The sequence below is a fragment of the Python bivittatus genome, unplaced genomic scaffold (assembly GCF_059951505.1).
Source record: "Python bivittatus isolate LINGU-HERP-01145 unplaced genomic scaffold, Pbiv_v1 ctg000320_np1212, whole genome shotgun sequence".
Lineage (NCBI taxonomy): Eukaryota > Metazoa > Chordata > Lepidosauria > Squamata > Pythonidae > Python > Python bivittatus.
Genome location: NW_028277052.1, coordinates 11,047,519 through 11,068,361, shown reverse-complemented (window position 1 = coordinate 11,068,361; position 20,843 = coordinate 11,047,519). Strand labels below are relative to the sequence as shown.

At 41.0% G+C, this 20,843-nt stretch overlaps 1 protein-coding gene across 2 annotated transcripts in view; it reads right to left on the bottom strand.

Moving 5' to 3' along the window:
• Positions 1-1,330: 1,330 nt before the first annotated feature.
• Positions 1,331-20,843, bottom strand: part of FEZ1 (fasciculation and elongation protein zeta 1) — a 32,283-nt gene continuing 12,770 nt past the window's right edge. Inside the window, exons 4-11 of one of the 2 annotated variants that reach the window (XM_088139088.1) lie at positions 18,027-18,113; positions 10,240-10,408; positions 8,315-8,338; positions 6,987-7,258; positions 5,968-6,048; positions 5,421-5,496; positions 2,747-2,812; positions 1,331-1,676 (exon numbers count right to left, since the gene is read on the bottom strand). In XM_088139088.1, the coding sequence (XP_087995214.1) occupies positions 1,660-1,676; positions 2,747-2,812; positions 5,421-5,496; positions 5,968-6,048; positions 6,987-7,258; positions 8,315-8,338; positions 10,240-10,408; positions 18,027-18,113 (792 nt within the window). In that variant the 3' untranslated portion in view covers positions 1,331-1,659. The remainder of the gene's footprint in view (positions 1,677-2,746; positions 2,813-5,420; positions 5,497-5,967; positions 6,049-6,986; positions 7,259-8,314; positions 8,339-10,239; positions 10,409-18,026; positions 18,114-20,843) is intronic. The other variant, XM_088139089.1, reaches the window with a different exon arrangement.

Here is a 20,843-nt window from a genome sequence, read left to right as displayed (position 1 = left end):
CCTTGAGCCAGTCCCTCTCTCTCAGCCCAACTCACCTCACAGGGTTGTCGTTGTGGGGAAAATAGGAGGAGGAAGGAGTATTCCTTAGGTATGTTCACTGCCTTCAGTTATATATAAAAAATAATAAAGGTGGGATTTAAAAAAATCTTTAAAAATGCACATTTAGAAACGAGAACTGTAAATCAAAATGCAACCAATCTTACCGTAGTGAGGAGGCATGCAACAAACGCGCAGTGTCCCTTTATGCCTGGGAGCTGCTATTTGGTAACCTTAAAACTAAACCAGTCCCCTTGGTTACCCCCCCCCTTTTTTTCCCCCTTAAAATCAGACTTGGTAGGCCTTCCAAGAGAGTCCCTTCTCCTACACAAAGTAGGTCACCCTGGTACTTAGGATAAAATCCAAGTCTAGAAGCCCACTGTATAAGATCTAAAGAGTCATGGATTTGTTCTAAACCAAACATCAAAGTTCCTGTGGAGGAAATATGCATATAAATTAAAGTCATTTTGTCATTTGGGATTTACCTTTGTTTTATTTAAAGTACTTATTTTATCTCCAAGGCGTTCAGAGTGAGTGATCTTTTTTTAAAAAAAGATTCTAATGTTTTCCGTATGGACTAAACAGGAGAGACCATATGCATGCTAACATCTGCAGAATAATGCATCTGAAAGAGGAAACTCCCAAAATCAGGGTTCCTCAACCTTGGCAACTGTAAGACGGGTGGACTTCAACTCCCAGAATTCCCCAGCCAGCCTTGCTGGCTGCGTAATTCTGGGAGTTTAAGTCCACCCATCTTACCCGTCTTACAGTCCACCCGTCTTATGGTTGCCAAGGTTGAGGAACCCTGTCCAAAATAGTTGAGTGAGGACTACCCTGGTTTGTGGACCAATGCCTATGGATTGTGATCACGGCATTGTGAAGATGAAAAAAATCACAAAGGGAACGTGAAACTGAAATGTCCTAAAAGAACACATGGCTGAAGAGGAGGTTTTTACTCTGCAGCACTTCATTTCTAAGGCCTACATGAACCTTGTCAGAAGGAGGTCTCATCTCAACAAGCCATTCTCAGGAACAAAGAATTATTCACACGCTCCATCTTTCTAGCTTTCCTAGAGATTAAATATCTGATTGGCTTCCTCTTCTCAATGATATCTCTGAATCTACTTTCTGCCCAGCATGTAGTAAAAGCAAGCATCTTTCTATCCAAATCTAGATGAATTTGTTTTTTCCCTCTGTAGCATTAAGGAAACTCAGATTCCGCCCCGCCCTCCCGGCAATCAACTATTCAAGAAATACAACAAGTTTTTAATTAAATGAAAGTTTTATTTCAGTATTCAAATTAGTCTCCTAACTGCTTGGGGAAAGGTGGACTGAGAGCACATGGAATGAAGCAAAGCCCCCTCCAAGACGGAAGTGGTCAAGAGAGAGAAGGGCGGGGGGGGGGGGGGAACAAGCATTCCTTGCCTTCACTCATGCATTCAAATGTTTACTATGACTAGAAGCCAACAGTGAAGGATAGAATTTCACTCATATGTAATCCCAGTTAATGCTATACATTTTAAATACACAATTCAGAAGTGTACATTATGTCATGCAGTCCTGTGATGGAATGACACCCTGGCCTGGTCTCCTGTTGTCTTCATGATGCTCAGAACACAGAGCTTAGGTAGGACAGAGAACTGGAAGAAGGGAAAGAAGGGGAAAAAAGGGAGAAAGGGAAAGAGAGGAAATTCAGTCTACAGAATCTTCAGTCAGATGAATTATGCTTTTACCGCTAAGAGCATAAACTTAATAAAAAAAATCATTAAAATGTTCCCAAGGATTAACTTGTCTAGTTGCAATGGCTGACTCTGCAAAAGACAATCACTGATGAGGACAATATATCTTCCACCTACTTTCCTTCAAATTAGTGCAAGGAAATTAGATTCATCCAGACCCAGCACCAGATGCACTAATTCAAGCAGCATGCACTACTGAGAAAATATGCACACCAGGATCCCTTGCACACACACAATAGTAGGCAGCTGAATTTGAGAATTCTTTTTATTGTTGTTGATCTCTCACAATGTCCCAATCATATATGGCTTTTTAAAAAAATCTAGTTTAACTTCAATATTCTCTCTCTAAGCCTAAACTTGGGTGAAACTGTTGCTCCTATTTCTATGAACGGCTACTACAAGCATTACCGATGAACTGGGAAGGCACAAGACCATCAACCCCTGCCTCCAAAAGCAAATTCAGGCTTTGAAACCTGACTCTCATTGTTAAAACCTGTTCAACAAAATGTACAGATTTAAAATATACATGCATTCATTTTATTGAATGCATGTGTATGCAGGGCAGTGTAATAAAAATCAGTGGAGGCCTGCAAGTCAATCTTGTTTCCCTAACAAATGGATGGCAAAGGTGGAGGGGAATCACAATAAAACTACACACCAGGGGAAAAAGAAACTCAGCAGGCTATTTATTGCTAAGCATCCTAACACGGGGGCTAGAAACTGAAGGATATGAGATACAGTCCAGGCTGAGAAAGACATTCATCGCAGCATCTTTTCTTTTGGCCTCTGTAGAAAAGGCTACACAGTCACTCCCAGGTACCTCCAGTGAAAGGATCAGATATCAGTTAAAAAAAAGATCTAAGACTTCTGAGTTGCAGAAGAATTTCTGCTGAATCGAGGAGGTAACCCTAGGCAAAACGGACCGGTCATCTGACTCAGCAGGAGGCTGCTTCTTCTGTTCCTACTGTTACCTTTTAAAATGTAGTCGGTCAGCAGCGTAGGGACTTTTTCGTTGTCTTCCTTCATTGCAAAGAGAACTGAGGAAAGAAGTTGGGGAGAAGATCATTACTGGGTCCTGTTGATGAGCCATTTTTTTCCCTCTTTGTAACCTGTCTAGGCACCCAGACATCAACCGTACCTCTGCCACATTTACCCTCGCCATCCACAATAGGTCCTTGTACCATGTGAGGCAAGGAGCAAGGTGTCACCCCACCAGTTCCAGGTATAGAAGCAAACCAGGTCTTGTATTCAGACCTGCTGCAACTTGGTTAAGGGCGATGTTCTGGCCTACATCATCTGAGGGGTAGAGGCTAATTTAGGGAATCCACAACAGTGGAACCCATAGCTCTGTCCTGCAACTGCAAACAAGCAGGAAATGTAGAATAGGCCTGCTCCTGTGGCATTATCTAGCCAAGGTGAGTACTCCACTTTACTGCTTCTCTTTTAAGATGATCTGAGTTATAGAGCTGCTGATCACACAGAAGGCCCTAGATGCATTCAAGCAAGCAGGAACACGTTTTACCCATTTTAGATCAAGACAGGGATGCTGGAGTTAGAGAGAGCTGGCACAGAAAGAGATAGGGAACAGGCCAGGGTGGGTTGCCCCATGTTTTGCACAGTTGTAGGTCTGTGTCGAACTGCATGCCTGCATAGAGTTAATGTGACAGTTACCAGACGTTGATTACTGAAAGCTATTAAAGCCTGTGCGGTAAAGAGATCTGATGATCCTATCAATGTTCTTAGCCCAATGGTGAAATTCAATCACTGGTGAAACATAACACAGCCTTTCCTGCTTTTGTACTTTTGTACTATGTTGGACTGCAAATACACTTTTGGCCATGCTGGTTGGGAATTCTGGTAGCAGCAGTCCCAGCAGATTAAATTTGGTTTTTAGAATAAGACTTGCATACTGAACTCAGTCCAGAATTAGGAAAGGCTACGTTTTCCTATGTCGAATGTTTAGCTGACTTCTTCTTCGTTCAGACCAAAGTGCCAGTCCAGACTGTCAAACAAGTTCCATGTTGCTACACAGACCTTAGCTGATTAAATATTTGAAAATGTGTATTGAAGTATGCACTTGGGGAGAGGGGCAAATAAAATTGGAGGATAAATGTTAAAATGGAATGTCCTGCTGGGCAACTATGTGCAAAAGGATTATGAACGTGAAATGAATTTAATCCATTTTTATCCAGAATGTGGGAAAACAATACATTCAGATCTGATACTAGACACATTACTTCATTAGCTGTTGGTGGTAGCTTGGATACAAGGTCCAATATTTTGAGGGACTGGTTGCTCTTTGAATCTTATTCAGGAACTTTTCTTCCAACTCAGTAACTGATCTCATCTAAGTATATCATATGTTTGCATCATAGTCTGAAGCAGCTTTGCATAGTTAATTAGACAAGAAAAAAAGAAAAAAAAATTATCCCTGGTAACTTTAGGCTTTGCCTCTAAACACAAATTGTCATTTGTATAAAACTCACTCTGTGCACAAATAGCCATTCATAGCTCTTTTCAAGAGAAGATGGTGTTTGTTCCAGTGAGTGCAAAACACAGTTGCCATAGAAACACAAAAGGAGACGGATGATTCTCCCAGAATGCACAAAGGCCCATCACAACATCTCAACCTTTTTATTTTTGTTCCACAAATCATTCAATCAGAGTTAGACAGGCTAAATCCTCTTGCTGGCAAATTTGGATGTTTATAAAATAGCTGTTGAAGTTATTAACTAATCTGTTGTTCTAGAACATATTGGGTTGGTTTGTACAATGATTTCTTAGAAATATGTTTTAAGAATTGCAATAAGAACTTAAAACAACAACTTGTCAGATCTAAAACAACAATATCTCAACCCAGACAATCTGTATATCACCCATATTAGCTCATTCTTGTGTTTTTGCACACATTCCAATGAATACACATAGAGGAGGAAGGGAAATTACATTCACTCCAACTGGCAACACTTAGATACCATTCAGAATTGTTCAGAATTTGGGCTAGAATGAATGAACAGCAGTGCTGGTACATCGTTCCTTAATTACTCACACTTGGCTTCTCCTGTCATCAGAAGCAACCAAATAACCCATAGAAATTCTCTCCTTGGTTTGGAATAGTCACAGACTACAGGAAAAATTATAGTTCTAAAGAGCAAGTACCGCCTTAACCCCAAAAAAGGGTACCTACCCGCCCCCCGGCATCTTGAATGTTTTTAGTATTTATGTACAGGGTTTGTTGTTTAGATTTGATTTTTAATGGATTATTTATTTCACTATTTATGGGGGGATTTTTAATTGTTGGTGGGGTTTCTGATTTTAATTGTGAGCCGCCCAGAGTCACCCACTGGGGGGAGATGGGTGGCGTACAAATTAAATAAATAAGTAAATAAATACATACATACATACATACATAAATACATAAAAGATGGTCAGCCCTTCTCCCCCAGTTAAATTTTTCCATGCTGTTACAAAAAGAAATTGAACAATAAGGGCACATAATTCTCACTTACCTCCTTTATGATTGAGAGGATAAAGTTTTCTTTAATTAAAGTTTTCTTTAATTAAAGTTTTGTTTTCAGTACACCCAACATGGCAGATCAGGAACTTACATTCTAACACACCCAACTTAACATAATAGAAACTTACTGTTTGTAAGCATTTGTAAGTCCTCAACTGAAGGAGGTGCCCCTTTCTTCTCATATGGGATAACAGTGTTCAAATACTGGAAATGAGCAATACTGGCAGTTATAAATCCTGACCATTCTTTCTGAGAGGAACATGAATCAGAAACAACCACCACAACCTCTTTTGCTTCCAAAGAAGATATTACAGGCAGTTTATACGATCAGTAAATAAGATATGTTGTCCAAAAGCAGATGTAGATGGTGTAGCTCTGTTTTGCAGGAAGGATGCCCAGGTACAATCTGTGGCTTTACCAGTTAGAGGAATTACAGCAGGGATGTGAAAAACAGAAAGCCTGGAGAGATGCTACCAGGAAAGACAATAGTTAGTTAGATGGACCAGGAGCCTCAATTGACTGAAGGCAAGGTCCTGTGTTCCTTAATCTCAAGGCTACTTTAAGTTGGCCAAGACCAACCTTCTACACAATGGCAATGTTGTTGCAGCTACATAACAACAATCACAACCTCAACCTCAGATAAATATCTTCTGGGTGAAACTATTACACTCTTACCTGCTTCTCAGTTGCTGAATTTCCAAACGTCTGCCGGATGCCAGTTTGCAGGATATTTGAAATTCCTTCCATGCTGAACCGCTACAAAGAGGAGAAAACAGAAGCCCTGAAGGCTTGTTCTCAGACTGCTAGCTGCTACTACAGGATTATCTAATTGGGTACAACACACAGGGTAGGGTGGAAGAAGCAGAAATTTGACAAAATTCATCACCATTCTGCCCCTACATTTTTTGAGCTGAAAAGCATCTGGTAGAAAATCAATATCCAGATTCTCCATACACTAAATATACCTGGGATGGAAAAACTGGGGCTCTCCAGATGCTTCTGAACTACAGCTCTCAACAACTCGCAACAGATACTATGGGAGGCACCAGCAGTAAACCTTAATGGCACATCTCATGTTCTAAGCAAGAGTGCATACCCAAGATCCCAGATCTGTGAGATAGATTACATATATACTATATCTATATCTAAATTTAAAATTCACCAGTGAAATGGAGAGATTCCAATTAAGAGAAACCAATAGAACAGCCTTCCCTAATTTGTCATCCCAAGATGTGTTGGGAACCAGAGGCAATTTCTGTGCTGATTGGGTTTTCTGAGAGTTACTGCTCCTTTCACATCTGGAAGATGCTGGATGGGGAAGGCTCCAGAACAGTTGTGCAGGCTGAAGTACTTCAGTCATAAGCTGCTAAGAGTCATCCTAAAACTCCTTTAGGATAATTTTGCAATAACTAGACCATCAGCCAGGAGCCAGCACCAAATTCTCACTGGAGAAGAGTTCACTGAACAGATGTCCATCCAATGGCTAAGAAGAACACTTTTGTGAATTTGACACAACAGTTGCTTATTCCCCATCTCCCTTAGCTAAATGAACACCCAGCAAAATTACATTGAGAGAGTCAGTGAACAATCCTAGCCATGGAAAAGAAAGGGGGAAGGGAATCTTAAATCTACATTACACTTATTTCAGCTCCTCCTCTTTAATTGAAAGCCACCTTCAGAGATTTCTCACTAACCTTGAGAGGCATCTGAGCTGCCCTTTCTATTCGACTGCTCTGCAGACTCAATCCTTTTTCTTTCCTCCTCCTTTTCATCATCTCTCGATGTTCTTTCTGCTTGTTCTGCACTTCCATCAGGATCGTGATGAAGGAGTTCTTCACCTCCTTCTCAAACTCCAGCTCATCTCGATGAGCCAGCTGCTGCACCAGCTCCTCCGAGTAATCCTGAATTGTGCCTTCCACTCGATCCAGGAGCTCTGAAAGCTCCGAGACAGACATGTGCCCCAAACCTTGGAGAGTGGGAAGAAAGAAGTGTGCCTGTTCATATATCAGGTGGACCACACTGACAAAGGACATGACGAGGAGTTGAGTGCTAGAATCTGTGCAAAGCTGCTTTACGTGCTCACAAAACGCAGGATAAGTGCCAAGTGTAATTAATAATGTCAAGCATTATTTTTCAGGACAGTCATCACAATGGTCATAGCGGATTCACGGATTAGCAATGTGATTTTTAGTATATTAATTAGTTAAACAGGGAGACACTTGCAAATGAAAAATATCTGTTGTCTCAGATGAAAGAAAGCATACCTGCACAGTCAATAAAATCTTAGAAGAAGCATTCCATCCCCGCTGATTCTTAGCAAGGAGGCATGCCTCTTAAGATGGTTGCCATCTTATTAAACATCCGTTTTAAAATAATTTAAATCACCTGCCCAGTGCATCAGTCAATCAAAATGTTAGTCGAATTAATGAAAATATTGGACTCTGCTGCCCCAGTTATTTTACATTATTAGGAAGTGGAATTTTCTGCCACCAAGCCAAGAGTCCAAAAATAGGACTGCAATCTGCTTCAAGAAATGTCAGCAGAAATGTCATCTGTTTTACCTAGGGAAGGCATGCTTGAAGGCAACCTTGGGGCTGGCCCAGATGCATTCCCCACTAGATGCTTCCCCACATCTGAAGATAATTCTACAGTTTTTGTATTTAGCATGCATTCACAATTGAACTGTTAACACAACTTGCATACAAGGAAACAGATGAGCATGTTCTGAAACACAGAGGTACTGACATAAAAGATAGGTGCATGCACTGGGCCTGAATAATTGGAAGAGGCTTTGTATTGCAAGTGTGGGTCCCTTAAAAGCATGCTGTGGTCTTCCTTAATAAATAAAGCATTGCTAGGTGAGCCTCTTTAACAACTGCGGTGATGTTTTTTAAAGGGCTTGGTGTTCAGCATCCAACTAAGCTTATATTGGGGTTTGAGGTTCTGGTGTCTGTGCACTTTTATTTACTTGGTTTTTCACCTGGGCATCTTATGTTTGTGGGTTTGAGAAACCGTAACTCACCCCAGGTTCTAGGGATGGGGCAGCCTACAAATAAATAAATCAGCATTAAAGATCACAACAACTGGAAAGTGGAGTTCACACTTAAAAAGCACATTCCATTTGTATCACGGAATTTGGATACTGTTCTGAGATGCCACAAGAAGGTCTGACATGTCAGAGGTAACAGACCTCTGGATAAAGACAGAGATCAAAATTAGCCTCTTCCTTCCCCCCCCCCCATCTGCCCCCAAAGCTGGGGGGAAAAGTCAGGCAGAATAGGGATGTCCTTTTTCTGCTTTTCCCAAAGTAGGCAAAAAACACGTTTAAAATGTTTTCCCAGCTCCACAGTACCAAAGTAACCTGTTCCCTTCTTGAAAAAAGATACCAGCAGAACTACTAAGTATTCCCATGTCATAACTAAGAAACTGAATAGCTTTCATCTGTCACAGCAACAATGTCTGGATGCAGTAACCTGGGGAGGAGAAGATACAGCACAGCTAAGGTGAATATATACTGTATGCTCTAGTTCAGTGTTTCTCAACCTTGGCCCCTTGAAGATGTGTGGACTTCAACTCCCAGAATTCCCCAGCCAGCATGGCTGGCTGGGGAATTCTGGGAGTTGAAGTCCACACATCTTCAAAGGGCCAAGGTTGAGAAACACTGCTGTATTTTATAAAAGTCATCCTGCATTTGAAAGAGAAGAGGACAGAGCTATATCTCTCTTTATTTTTCCATATATCATGCTTTTAATTTTGTTTGGCTATTTCTCACTCCTTTCTTGCACTTGCTGTGTCATTTCTTGTCCCCAAAGCAACAGAAACAAATACAGCACTATTGAAAGATAATCTCTGTTGAAAGAGCTGTACAGTCTACCTCTGGTTTAAAGGGAAAGGAAACATAAGAAAGTCATCAGGGATCTTGACGTGCCCTTCCACAGTTAGCACACAGACAAGAAATGGAGCGGACACACATCGATACGTAAGATCTGTATTGCATTGCTATTTAAATCATGGAAACAATTTCTAATTTGCAAACCCATGCCCACACGCAAACAGAATAGAATTAGGGGTATCCACAGGGCACAGTCGAAAAAGTCAAGATGGTGGCAACGACAGCCACAACAATGCAATCAAACTTCCAGCCATTTTTATGTTTGCTTTGACCTTGCAGACAGTAGGGTAGGGTAGGGTAGGGTAGGGTAGGGTAGGGTAGGGTAAGGTAGAATAGAATAGAATAGAATAGAATAGAATAGAATAGAATAGAATAGAATAGAATAGAATAGAATAGAATAGAATAGAATAGAATAGAATAGAATAGAATATTGTCATTTATGTGCAAATCCATATCGTTACTTTCTTTTTTCATTGGTGCAATTCCACTTTGGGGGCAGACAATGCCTAATAACCCCAACAGACCTGCATATCAGAGAAACAAGCCGTTCTCACCCACGTTACAAGTTTACAAAGACAAGACAGCCGAAGGGAAATGTTAGCAGCTGCACAACAGAAAGAGGTCTGTCTCTGCTAAATGTTTCATTGAGTTTTGTACACTTGGCAGTTTGGCTTCTGGAAGCAGAAGGTAGATCGTGCAATTCTAGCATCATCACCCCATTAACCTCCTCGCTATCTGAGTGGAAAGAAGTGGGCTTTTTCACACAGCTGAATCAATATTACCCTGAACTGGATCACATGAAGTTGCCAGTGGCGATTTGTATATTGGTTGAGACACGTGTTTCTCCCTCAAACATGACTGTTCGCCATACAATATTTATAAATATGTGTGCCTGGGCATTACCCACCCTCTCAGAGAAGAGAATCTGAATTCCTCCGCTGCAGTCTGAAATGGTAAAGCTACAGTGATAGTTGTACAAACTAGCTGTCAGAGGACAACGACACTTTACAGAGAGAGAGGAGATACGTTCCTTTCGATTCTCCACACCTTCTTACCTTCACATGACCAGTTGTTGTTCAGGCTTTGCGACAAAGCCTGAATCTCTTGCAAAAGGACTGAATCAGCCTGACTGCTTGTGTCCCCACCGTCATCCTTCTCTAAAACCTCTTCTTCCTCTTCAGGGTCAGGTGAATTTTGCATCATTTCCTCAATTTCTTCAATCACCTGCAAAAAGAACAGTCGGGTCAAATCAATTAAAGATGATGGCTGGCTTCCGTGAATCAGAAAAGGAGATGTTGCTATGGAAACTTTGTATTTTAAAAGCCCAAGTGCTCAATTGGGTTATATACCACCCACTACAAGCTGAGGAATGCTTTGCTCCAATAAGCAAAAACACAGTCAGGAATACTGCAAACACTATTTTAGATGCCCAAAATCTGAGAGTGCATTTTTATAAAGGGATATAAAAGAGCCGCTGCTAAGTCAATACCCTCCACAGAGAAATCATCAGAAGGAAAGGAGAGTCCAGCTTTCTTTCTGATAATGCCCAACCAATGCTTCTAGGTGCTTGCAACCAGAAGGTGGAGATGATATTATTATTATTATTATTATTATTATTATTATTATTATTATTATTATTATTAATTTGATTTGTATGGCCATCCATCTTATCTAAGTGACTCTGGGTGGCTCAAAAGAGGTAAAAACAATCCAATAAAAACAAGTAAAGAACCAATATACAAACATATAAAAACTGTCTATAATCAGTTTAAAAAACAGAAAAACCCCAATCAGGAGCAGAAGTCATTCTACAGGAGCTCAATGCAGCCATTGTAAGAGCTCCCCACCATTGCTGGATGCCCAGGCACAGTGGCAGAGGCATGTCTTCAAGGCCCTCCCAAATGCCAGGAAGGTCGAGGCCAATACTTTTCTCCTGCCTCTATCCCCTGCAGCAGATATTGGGAGCCATGGTACCCCCAACCCAGAACTTGTATTGTCAATCCTTGCACGCACATTTACTATACATGCTCACTCGCCCAACCTTGATACTCCTTGCAGTCTCTAAGGCAGTGTTTCCCAACCTGGGCAACTTTAAGATGTGTGGATTTTAACTCCCAGAATTCCCCAGCCACCATGGCCATTTCTAAGAATTCTAGGAACAGAAGTTCACCACCTAGAATTATTTTGAATCACTTCAAACCTGAGCTCTCTGGGCAGATTACAACATTCTTCCAAATAATCACAACAACAAGTCCATACAGCAATTAAAAGAATAAGTAAAACACAGATCAGAGATGTGAATAAAGAGTATAAAAGCTAACACAATGACTTAAATTTAAAATCAATTATATAAATGCTTGAAAGAAGGGGAAACGGCTTCACCAGTCACCACAAAGATGTCATTATGGAGGCCAACCATGCCTCCCAGGGAAAAGCAGGGGCTCACCCCCAAAAAGACCTTTTCCTTGTAGCCACCTGCCTTGATTCACCTGCTCTGAACACCTTCACTTCAGCCTTCAAGCAATTCTAACTAAGTGAGTAGATGTCATGAATTTCTCTAAGTCTGGGAAAGGTAGACAAACATGGCGGACATTCCACACTTATCACAAGCCAGGCATTAGTCCATCCATTAAGGCAGTGTTTCTCAACCTTAGCAACTTTAAAATGTGTGGACTTCAACTCCCAGAATTCCCCAGCCAGGAATGCTGGCTGGGGAATTCTGGGAGTTAAAGTCCACACATCTTAAAGTTGCTAAGGTTGAGAAACACTGCATTAAGGAAGTTGTGAAGAAGAGGATCAAACAATTCACGGAGGCTTGCCTTAATGTATTCAGAAATAAATGAGGGCTAGAACAGTATTTTTTCAAATTTGGCAACTTTAAGATGTGTGGACTTTAACTCCCAGAATTCCCCAGCCAGGAATTCTGGGAGCTGAACTCCACACACCTTAAAGTTGCCAAGTTTGAAAAACACTGGGCTAGAGTACACTTATCTTGTTCCCAAGATTCTATAACCTAACTCCTTCTTCCTTGCATTAGACCTGATTAATGAGACTCTGACTGAATCTTGCTTCCAAGATTGCTGCCAAGCCAACTGCAGAACCAAAACATGACACAAACGCTCTTACCAAATGTTGCACATTTTTAACTGCACCCCACTGATGTTTTTGGACTACAGTTCCAGAATCTTTAGCCAGAACTGGTTTTGCCCATCAAACCTGTAGTCTAGCACATTTGGAAAATGACAGGTTGGGGAAAAGTTGCTATGGGAGATCTAAATACCTCTAATGGAAGCTGAATTATCACAAAGGCATACATACAGTAATGAAATAATAAATGAAGATTACATTCTAGCTCTTTTATTTATTGGCTTCCTACCAAAACTATTCAAACAGTTTACTTACAGTTGGCTGTAATGGCTTATAATCTAAGACAGCCTTCTCCTGCTTCATGGCCCCTGTGTGAGTAAAACTATCTTCTGCACCATCTGGAAAGGCCATTATAGTCACACCAGCATTGAATAATGGTAGTTGTTGCCTGAAATGCTTTAGGCTGGGGATGACTAATCTACAAAGATGTACATTCTTAAAACAGTTCAAGATGTTTTCTGCCTCACCTTCTGAAATCTGCTTTAATTTAGGAAAAACAGAGGACAGATATCAAGGCTGAGCATAAGAGACTACAAGTTGACACACAGAGGGAACAGCTAGCTTGAAAACTGACCAAAATTTGGTAATTACATGACATTCCAGTCCGGTTCCTGCCTGAATATCTAGAATCCACCAAGTTTCTTTAACACGGTCTTTTCTAACCTCCCACTATCTGAATGGCCACTGCTAACATGACCTATGACTGGGGACAGCTGGAGTTGCAGTCCAAATATCTGGCTGGAGAGATCCATACTGGGATAGACTGGCACGTCTCATCATGCAGAAGTTAGCAATTCTGCTCCACAGGAACGTGTAATGCAGCCCCAAGTCTTGTATGCTAAGAAACGGATACAATGGATTTGTTTCATAACATGTATTTCCTTTGAATCATCTGTGCAATTGGCCAATGGGAAATGGTCTCAGCAAGATGCTGTGCAATTTGTTACGTTGTCATAAATTGTGCACTAGCCATAAAAGAGGCAAATTGCCCCACATCCATTTACTGTTCTCAATGGCTTGCACTTATTAAGTAACATCAGTAAAATCATGGCAGGCCTCAAAAATATTTAGCAATCTGAACAAGTAGTCTTATGTGGAGGCAGGCTACACTTCTTCATTGCCACGCAAACCATACGACCTCCATGTTGAGAAGCGCTCTCTTTGCATTACGTCCAAGGCAGAAGTAGCCAGTAACTTCAGGTCTTGATGTTAACGAAGCCTGGGTTGATAGTCTTTGTCTCCTTTCCCACCCACAGTGGTGCTGCAATATTTTATATCTTTTTTATTTTTGCCTGCTTATAATTTCATGTGTGCGTGCATACCTGTGTGCATGTCCTGCATCAAAGCCTCCATGCGTACACATAGGAACACATGAAAATGTCAGGATAGATAGATGACAGGTAGATAGATGTCAGAATTATCTACTGAGAGAGACTCTGAATGGCATTTCTACCATTCCACCCCCTTCGATTACATTTTGCACAAACCCAGTCTTCCGAGTCATCACAAGGAAAAATATTGCACGGCCTAGCACTCTGTCATATTGTTTGTTTTCCTTTCTGAACAAGATGTTATGCTAATTCTGCTATGGTTTCAGCTGTGATGAGAGATCAGTGACTAATTTATAAAAATTCAGGAGTCATCCAGAATCCCTGAGCACTTAGGGACAGCCCGGTTATCCTCAAATCCTCTGGCTGTGTTCACTTGAAACACAGAATGCAATTCTTATACCCACTTTGAGCTATCTTGGAGCAGGAATTCTAGTGGAAGGAATCTTACTTTCTGCATCATTTGGTCACTTGCTAGTGCCGGAGGCTGATACACTGCCCTGTACTGTATACACTGACATCATTGCAGGTGGCCTAGGAATGAAGGTTCAGCATACATTTTGATTCTAGGTTAGGCTTACTTCTCTCCAGGCCACTAGCCTCAATGGATACATGATAGCTTGGTGCACTCCCATATTATACAAAGTATACCATTTGGACCAATAAGTTCAATCAACACCTGATCTTGATGATATTCCAAAACTATTAAATAAATATGCTCATTTTGGCCAAATTTGAAATTTTTTACAGTCTACTTTGTGGTTATCCCCCCCCCCGCCCCCGCTTCTTCCTGCTTGATTGCCCTTAAAAGATGTGACAAAACCTGCTGAGATACATGCACAACATTACTCTTTTGTGGGAAATGGACTATGGCAGGGTTGGTAGATCAGATTAAGTCATAATGTCATTTTGTTTTAAAGTGTGATGTGAGCCTGGCCCTTCCGGTATATACTCCTGGTTTAAGACTGAGCATGTAGTACAAATCCATCCAGTTGTGGTTTATCCATAAACTGTAGCTAGGAGTATAATGACTTAATGCAATATATGAATCCATTCAATCTGTACCACATTGATATAATTGTCCAGGTTCCATGTTTGGCTCCAAAGTCCAGCTGGAGAGTTCCTAAACAGTAAACTTGTAAAACAAGGTCCCTCTAAATGTTTCTGAATTACAGCTTCCATTTTGCCTGGGGATGTCAGGAACTGCAGTGTTCCTACACTTGGAGGGCAACAGATTCCCTTAATTTGGCTATGCTTTAACCTGATCAAAGGACTTTAATATCCTACAGCTCCCCTGATTAGGATTCTACTGTTCTCTGTACCACAGCTAATAAAATCAGGACTGGCTCCAAGCACCACTCCAAATTACTATGGAAAATTGAAATAGATACAGATGCCTCATTCATGGAATTTGATGGGGGGTCAGTTCCAGATTTCCAGTTGTAAACTTCCATGTTTACTACTGATGCATACATCTTTTTCCTTTCCAGAGAGGAGCTGTCCAAATGCTGGTTGAGTCTCAAGGCCTACCTGTAACAATCCTATAGGCAGTGTTTCTCAACCTTGGCAACTTTACGATGTGTGGACTTCAACTCCCAGCATTCCCCAGACAGCATGCTGTCTGGGGAATGCTGGGAGTTGAAGTCCATGCATCGTAAAGTTGCCAAGGTTGAGAAACATTGCTATGGAGATTATAATCAAGAGTCCAGAGGGGAAAGTCTATAGCCCTTCTTTGCAGACAACATCTAGCATGTTCTTTCCTAGAATGAATTAAAATCTAAGACTTTTCCTTGCAGGAAAAAAAAGCAAAACTGTCCATCAGCAACTTAGATGCTGAAAAGGGACCGCCACCACACACAAGCACATACACATGCACACATGCACACAGACAACCCTCATTGCAAGAACCATCACTTGGAACAGCAGGTGATTACAGCCACTCAATGAACTGCTTCTCATTTCCAGGAAACCCAGCAAAAGCCAGAGGCACAGTGAAGGGGGCTCAGCATGGAATCAGTTGACTCATTGCAAAACCTGAGAGATGTGCATTTATAAAAGTCAATTTCAGTGAAACAGAGGCCAGAGATCCTGCCTGACAAAGATGACCTGAAACTCTATTGCCAAAATCCACTGGGAGAATAAACTGTCCATAGTTTTACCTATTATTTCTCTTCTTCTGAAGATGTTCCCCTGCATTCTCTATTCTCTTTCAAGGGCACAGTTCACATTATTCATCCTGCTGCTGTTAACCATGGCATAATGCACCCAAACACTACCCAGTTCAATAAACTTTACCCCACTGAGGGGCTCTGATTTTAGCAAAATGTCAGTTAAATTTTTACAATCAAATAACACAATCTTTGATCTTTCTCTTTAGACACTGTGTGGAATACCACATTATGAATCACCACATATATTCCACTGGGCATTCAATACAGGGGTCAATTTTGTTGCTTCTTCCCTCCTCCATTTTCCCAGAGATGAAATTTTATTTTATTTATTTTATTTCTGTAGCTGCCCATCTCAGCCAGTGACTCTGTTGAAATCAGTGGAGTTTGAATGCATACTGCTCCTTAGAATACAAATCATGCTGATTTTTTTAGAGGGGCTTTATGAATTTATGAATGTACACATTTTCGCCTAAGAACATTGAAAGATGTTGGATTAGAAAATGCTCCTGGGTTTCCTTTATCGAAGGATCTTCTATTTTTTATTGATTTTTTTTAAAAAACAAAACCTTACAGTACATTTGAGATCCTTAGGGAGGCAAAACGACTCTCCCATTATTTCTAATGTCTGTGTGAAGTTGGATGTTTAAAGATAGTGCCTGAAGCAAAGTCATACCGTACATTCCATAAGACAAAATGGGGAGATGAGTCTTATCTCCCTAGTCTCAAACACCGCACTACATAATAAAGCATGGTTAGCTTAATATGCATGAGTAAGAATGAGCTGTACCAAGCTTAAGTCTCATTCATTCACATTCTCTTATGCAGCCAGAAGGATTTGGGAAACATATGCATTTGATTTATCACATCTGGGATAGACAAACTATGTTTATTGCAAACACTCCACTTTCAAGCCCTGATTTCTTAAACTAGCTTGTTCAGTTGAATGATGGTTAATGCTGACCAATGATGGTTATTGCTGACACTGTGGTTAAGTAAAAACAAAACTGAATACATCTGAACTCCTCCTCTTAATCATGCAAGAGGCAAAGAGGAGGAAGAATGTGGGGCTGAAGCTCATCCTTCTTTGCAAATGTCACACTAAAACAGGAGAGAGAGAGACATGGGAAGGCACTTTCTAGCTTGTAATCCTTTGGGATTTGTTTCATTTCTTTTTTAAAAATTTCTTCCATTCAGAGACAGAGAAATAATGGCTAAAGTAGCATTCTGAATTATTCAAGCCATCAAGGGCCTCATCACCAAATGGAGTAAAAGAAATTAATTCTTTTAATCATAATGCTTATACCATTAATATCCAAAACTGCAATTAATATTAACAGAATGTCCACTTTTCTATAGTCATTACTTTAAGGCATCTAAGTAACAGAATATTAAGAATTGAAGTATATGATATCAATATTATTGTACTGCAATAGTATACTGTATTAAAACTGAGAAAATGGAGTAATAGATGGTCTATATGGCCAGTTTTAATAATATGTTAAAGGATTCAGCTAGTTCTACATTAATACTTTATGGGTATATTTCTACTTTCTTCAAATGATACTCAGTTAATTACTATTTTGTATGTTCTTTTTTGATGGTATTAGCAACGTTATATGTTTGGTTGTACTTCATCATATCTTCTAGTTGTTCTACTTTACCAATACATATTTAAATGTCAAAATTAAAAATTAAAAAATGAAGTGTAAAAGGTTCAAAGCAGCTTGAAAAAAAAATAAACAAATGTCTTCTGTTTTAATATTAGGTACTTTCACAGTCTGCAGGCAGGGCCACAGGCAGACTGAACGCTGGATACAACATCCACTTCCTGTCTTCTGAGGTGCCAGTAGGATTAAAAACAAGTGCCAATAAACGGCTGAAGCCATATAAGATGGGTGGGCAATGCCAGCCGCAGAGAAATAAAGGTGCCATCTCCAAGCATTTACTAAGGCCATAAATCTATGAACTTCCCAAGCCACTGGCACAAGCAATTCCTTAGTACCACTAAGCAGAGCAAGGGAAGATGCTGGTCACCTAAATGACAAAGAATGTTCTTTGTTAGGATGGAACAGCTGAACAGGCTGTAGAGAAAAAACGGTGGTTTTTTTCCCCCCCTACTACTACTGCAGTAGCTGGAAGTAATCTCTGATTTTATTTCCCATCTTTCACATAGGGAAGGTGGGGGGTTGCTTGTACCTGTTCAGCTGTGAGCAGAGGTTCCTCATTAATACCAGAATCGTGTTCACTCTTCTCATTAAGTTCTTCCTCCTCCTTCTCATGGATCTGAAAGGAGGAAAAAAATAAACTGCATGTTGATTCAGTAGCAAGTATGGGCCCCAGCTAGGTTGTTGCTGTGATTTGGGGGTTATGGGGAGAAGAGGGGATCTCACATTAAAATTTACAACACATACAATTGAGAGATTGTTTCACTTTAAAAAATAAAGCTCTAAGTTCAAATGGATCCATAACCTTTCTCAAAATCCAGATAGGGTTTTACTAACATACATGCCCACGCGTCCACGCACTGTGGCGTAATTTTTGCCCTTTGCTGAGCATACTTGACTTGATCACTTCGGTCAAAATCTGGGAGATGAAATCGTCCAAGAAACGGGGGGATCGCTTGAGCCAAGCAAAACCTTCCTAGGAAAAATCTTGGAGACTTGAAAAAGAAAAGTTTTTTCAAGGGTTCTTCTTGACACCAGTAATAAACAGACAAAAAGCCACAGTTGTTTGAAGTGCTTTTAAAAGGAGGGATTTTTTCCCAATGTCGGCATCATCACTGTTTCTTCTAGGGCAGTGTTTCTCAACCTTGGCGACTTTAAGATGAGTGGACTTCAACTCCCAGAATTCCCCAGCCAGCATGGCTGGCTGGGGAATTCTGGGAGTTGTAGTCCACTCATCTTAAAGTCGCCACGGTTGAGAAACACTGTTCTAGGGGAACCGGCAAAGAAGCATTAATACCTGCTGAAATTTGCCTGCCAAGTCTAGTTTCCATTTTAATTTTCCAATATGTCCTCCAGTGACCTTACAGCAAGGCAGCAAGAACACTGAGATAATTTAAAGTAACAGCTAGACCAAAAAAAAAAAAACCCAAAAAAACCTTGAAGCTTACTGCATAGTTAGCCCACCAGTCAAGGAGAGGTTCTAGCTTTGCCTTGTGTCTCCTCAAACGTGAACTTAGCCTTTGGGGGTCTGTGTGTATCTCTGTGTATGTGTGTGTCTGTAGTTTTTCCAAACAGACAAATTCCACTGAGTCATCTTGCATTTCCTATAAAGGGAGGCGATTTAAAAGAAAATGGAACGTATCTATGCTGAGGCAGCAATCTGGCTAGATACAGGGGAGGATGGGAGTAGAAGGGAGACCACCTTGTTATTTGGAGATCTCTGCTCACCATTCCATTCAAGCAAAAGTCCCACCCAGATTGCCCTTGCTGTTTCATAACTTTGATTTAGAAAGGGAATCAATATTTGCTCCTCTCACCATTTCCCTGGCTGCAGCAATTTATTCCGCTGAATTGCTGCACTGGCTAATGTTCCAAACCTCTCTGTTTCCTAGAGTGGAGATTGTGTAACTCCCCCCTCACTGCAAAGGAAACGGTGGCTGCTGCAGTACTCCCAAAAGGGTACAGAAGGTTCTTCAAATTGCCTTTCCTAGAGGTGTAACTTACCAAAAGTGCCATCTCAGCTGGAGTGGAGAGTCTACAATACATGACATTATTTGACTCAGGGCGGCCTCAGCACCCAGCAGTCTGGAAGAGGGTCCTAGCTTGCCAATGTCTGTGCCAGCACTGCCCTACATCTCTAAGCCAAGGACTTCTTCCATCATCAGGTTAAAATATAGCACACCTGACAACAGAAGATGAGTTTATGGCAGGGGGAGTGATCAGGTACCTTCCAGATGTTTACGATTACAACTGCTGCAATCCCTTGCCATTGGGTGTGTGGGTTGGGACAAGTGGGAGCTGAACTCCTAACTTTGGGAAAGCACCAGGAAAGTCCCCTAAGGCCTACACAGGAGAGGATCCTCTCCAAAGGGCCTTTGAGCCTGCACTGATTAAGGGGGGTTCAAACCCACTTGTCTGGAACATGTTTTTCTGCAAATAGAACCTGGTCACTCACTGGACACTGACTATACTCTGGGTCCAACCAAGAGCTTCATGCATATGATGATCCTGTCACGGAGATCATGAATGTTTGGTACCCACTACAGATTCCTTTAATCCAGATTCCTTCAAAGCAGTCCCCCAAACATGGATCCAGCCTTGGAAATGAACACTGTAGTTATTAGAACTGCTTGTTCAGGAGCAAAATCATAGCCAGAAATTTTATTCCACAAAAAGCTTTTTGTTACATAAAGAAGGAAAGGAGCCAATGAAGCCTTCAAGGGCAAAAAAAAAAAAAAATTACAGATTGAGATAGTCCTTTTTCTTGTGCCTGACACCCAAATCTCCACCATAGCTGGGACACTGGGCTTCTCTATCAGACTTTAACTCCCATTTTAAAAATGCTAAAGAGGGCATCACTGCCCCCCTCCCCATAACAAGGGCAACTCCAGCAATGAGAGAGTGCTCAGCAACATTCCAATGAGCCCCTTATAAATGGGTTTGCCTGTGTGTATAAACACACAGACACACACAAATGGTCGCCCCATGTCCAGGTCTAAAAAGTAGCAAAAGCAGCCAGCTGGAACACTACCATCTTGAATTCACACAATGCACCCATCAGGAAGTTTCCAACCAATGTTTCAATCAGGAAGATTGTGGGACATTTCAATTGTCGGCTGGCTAGATTCCTGCTGCTTCCACCAAGTAAGTTGATCATCTTCTTGGTAAGCTTGCCTGCTATTATTGACTCTCTCACAGAGAGTGGGTCTCCCCCAAAAGCTTCTAAGTGACCTCGGGAATCCCCAGAAACATGTTTCAGAAACTCACTAAAGCCACCTTCCTCAACCTGGTGCCCTTCAGACATGGTGGGATTACAATTCCCATTGTGACTGGGAACACTAGGAAAATT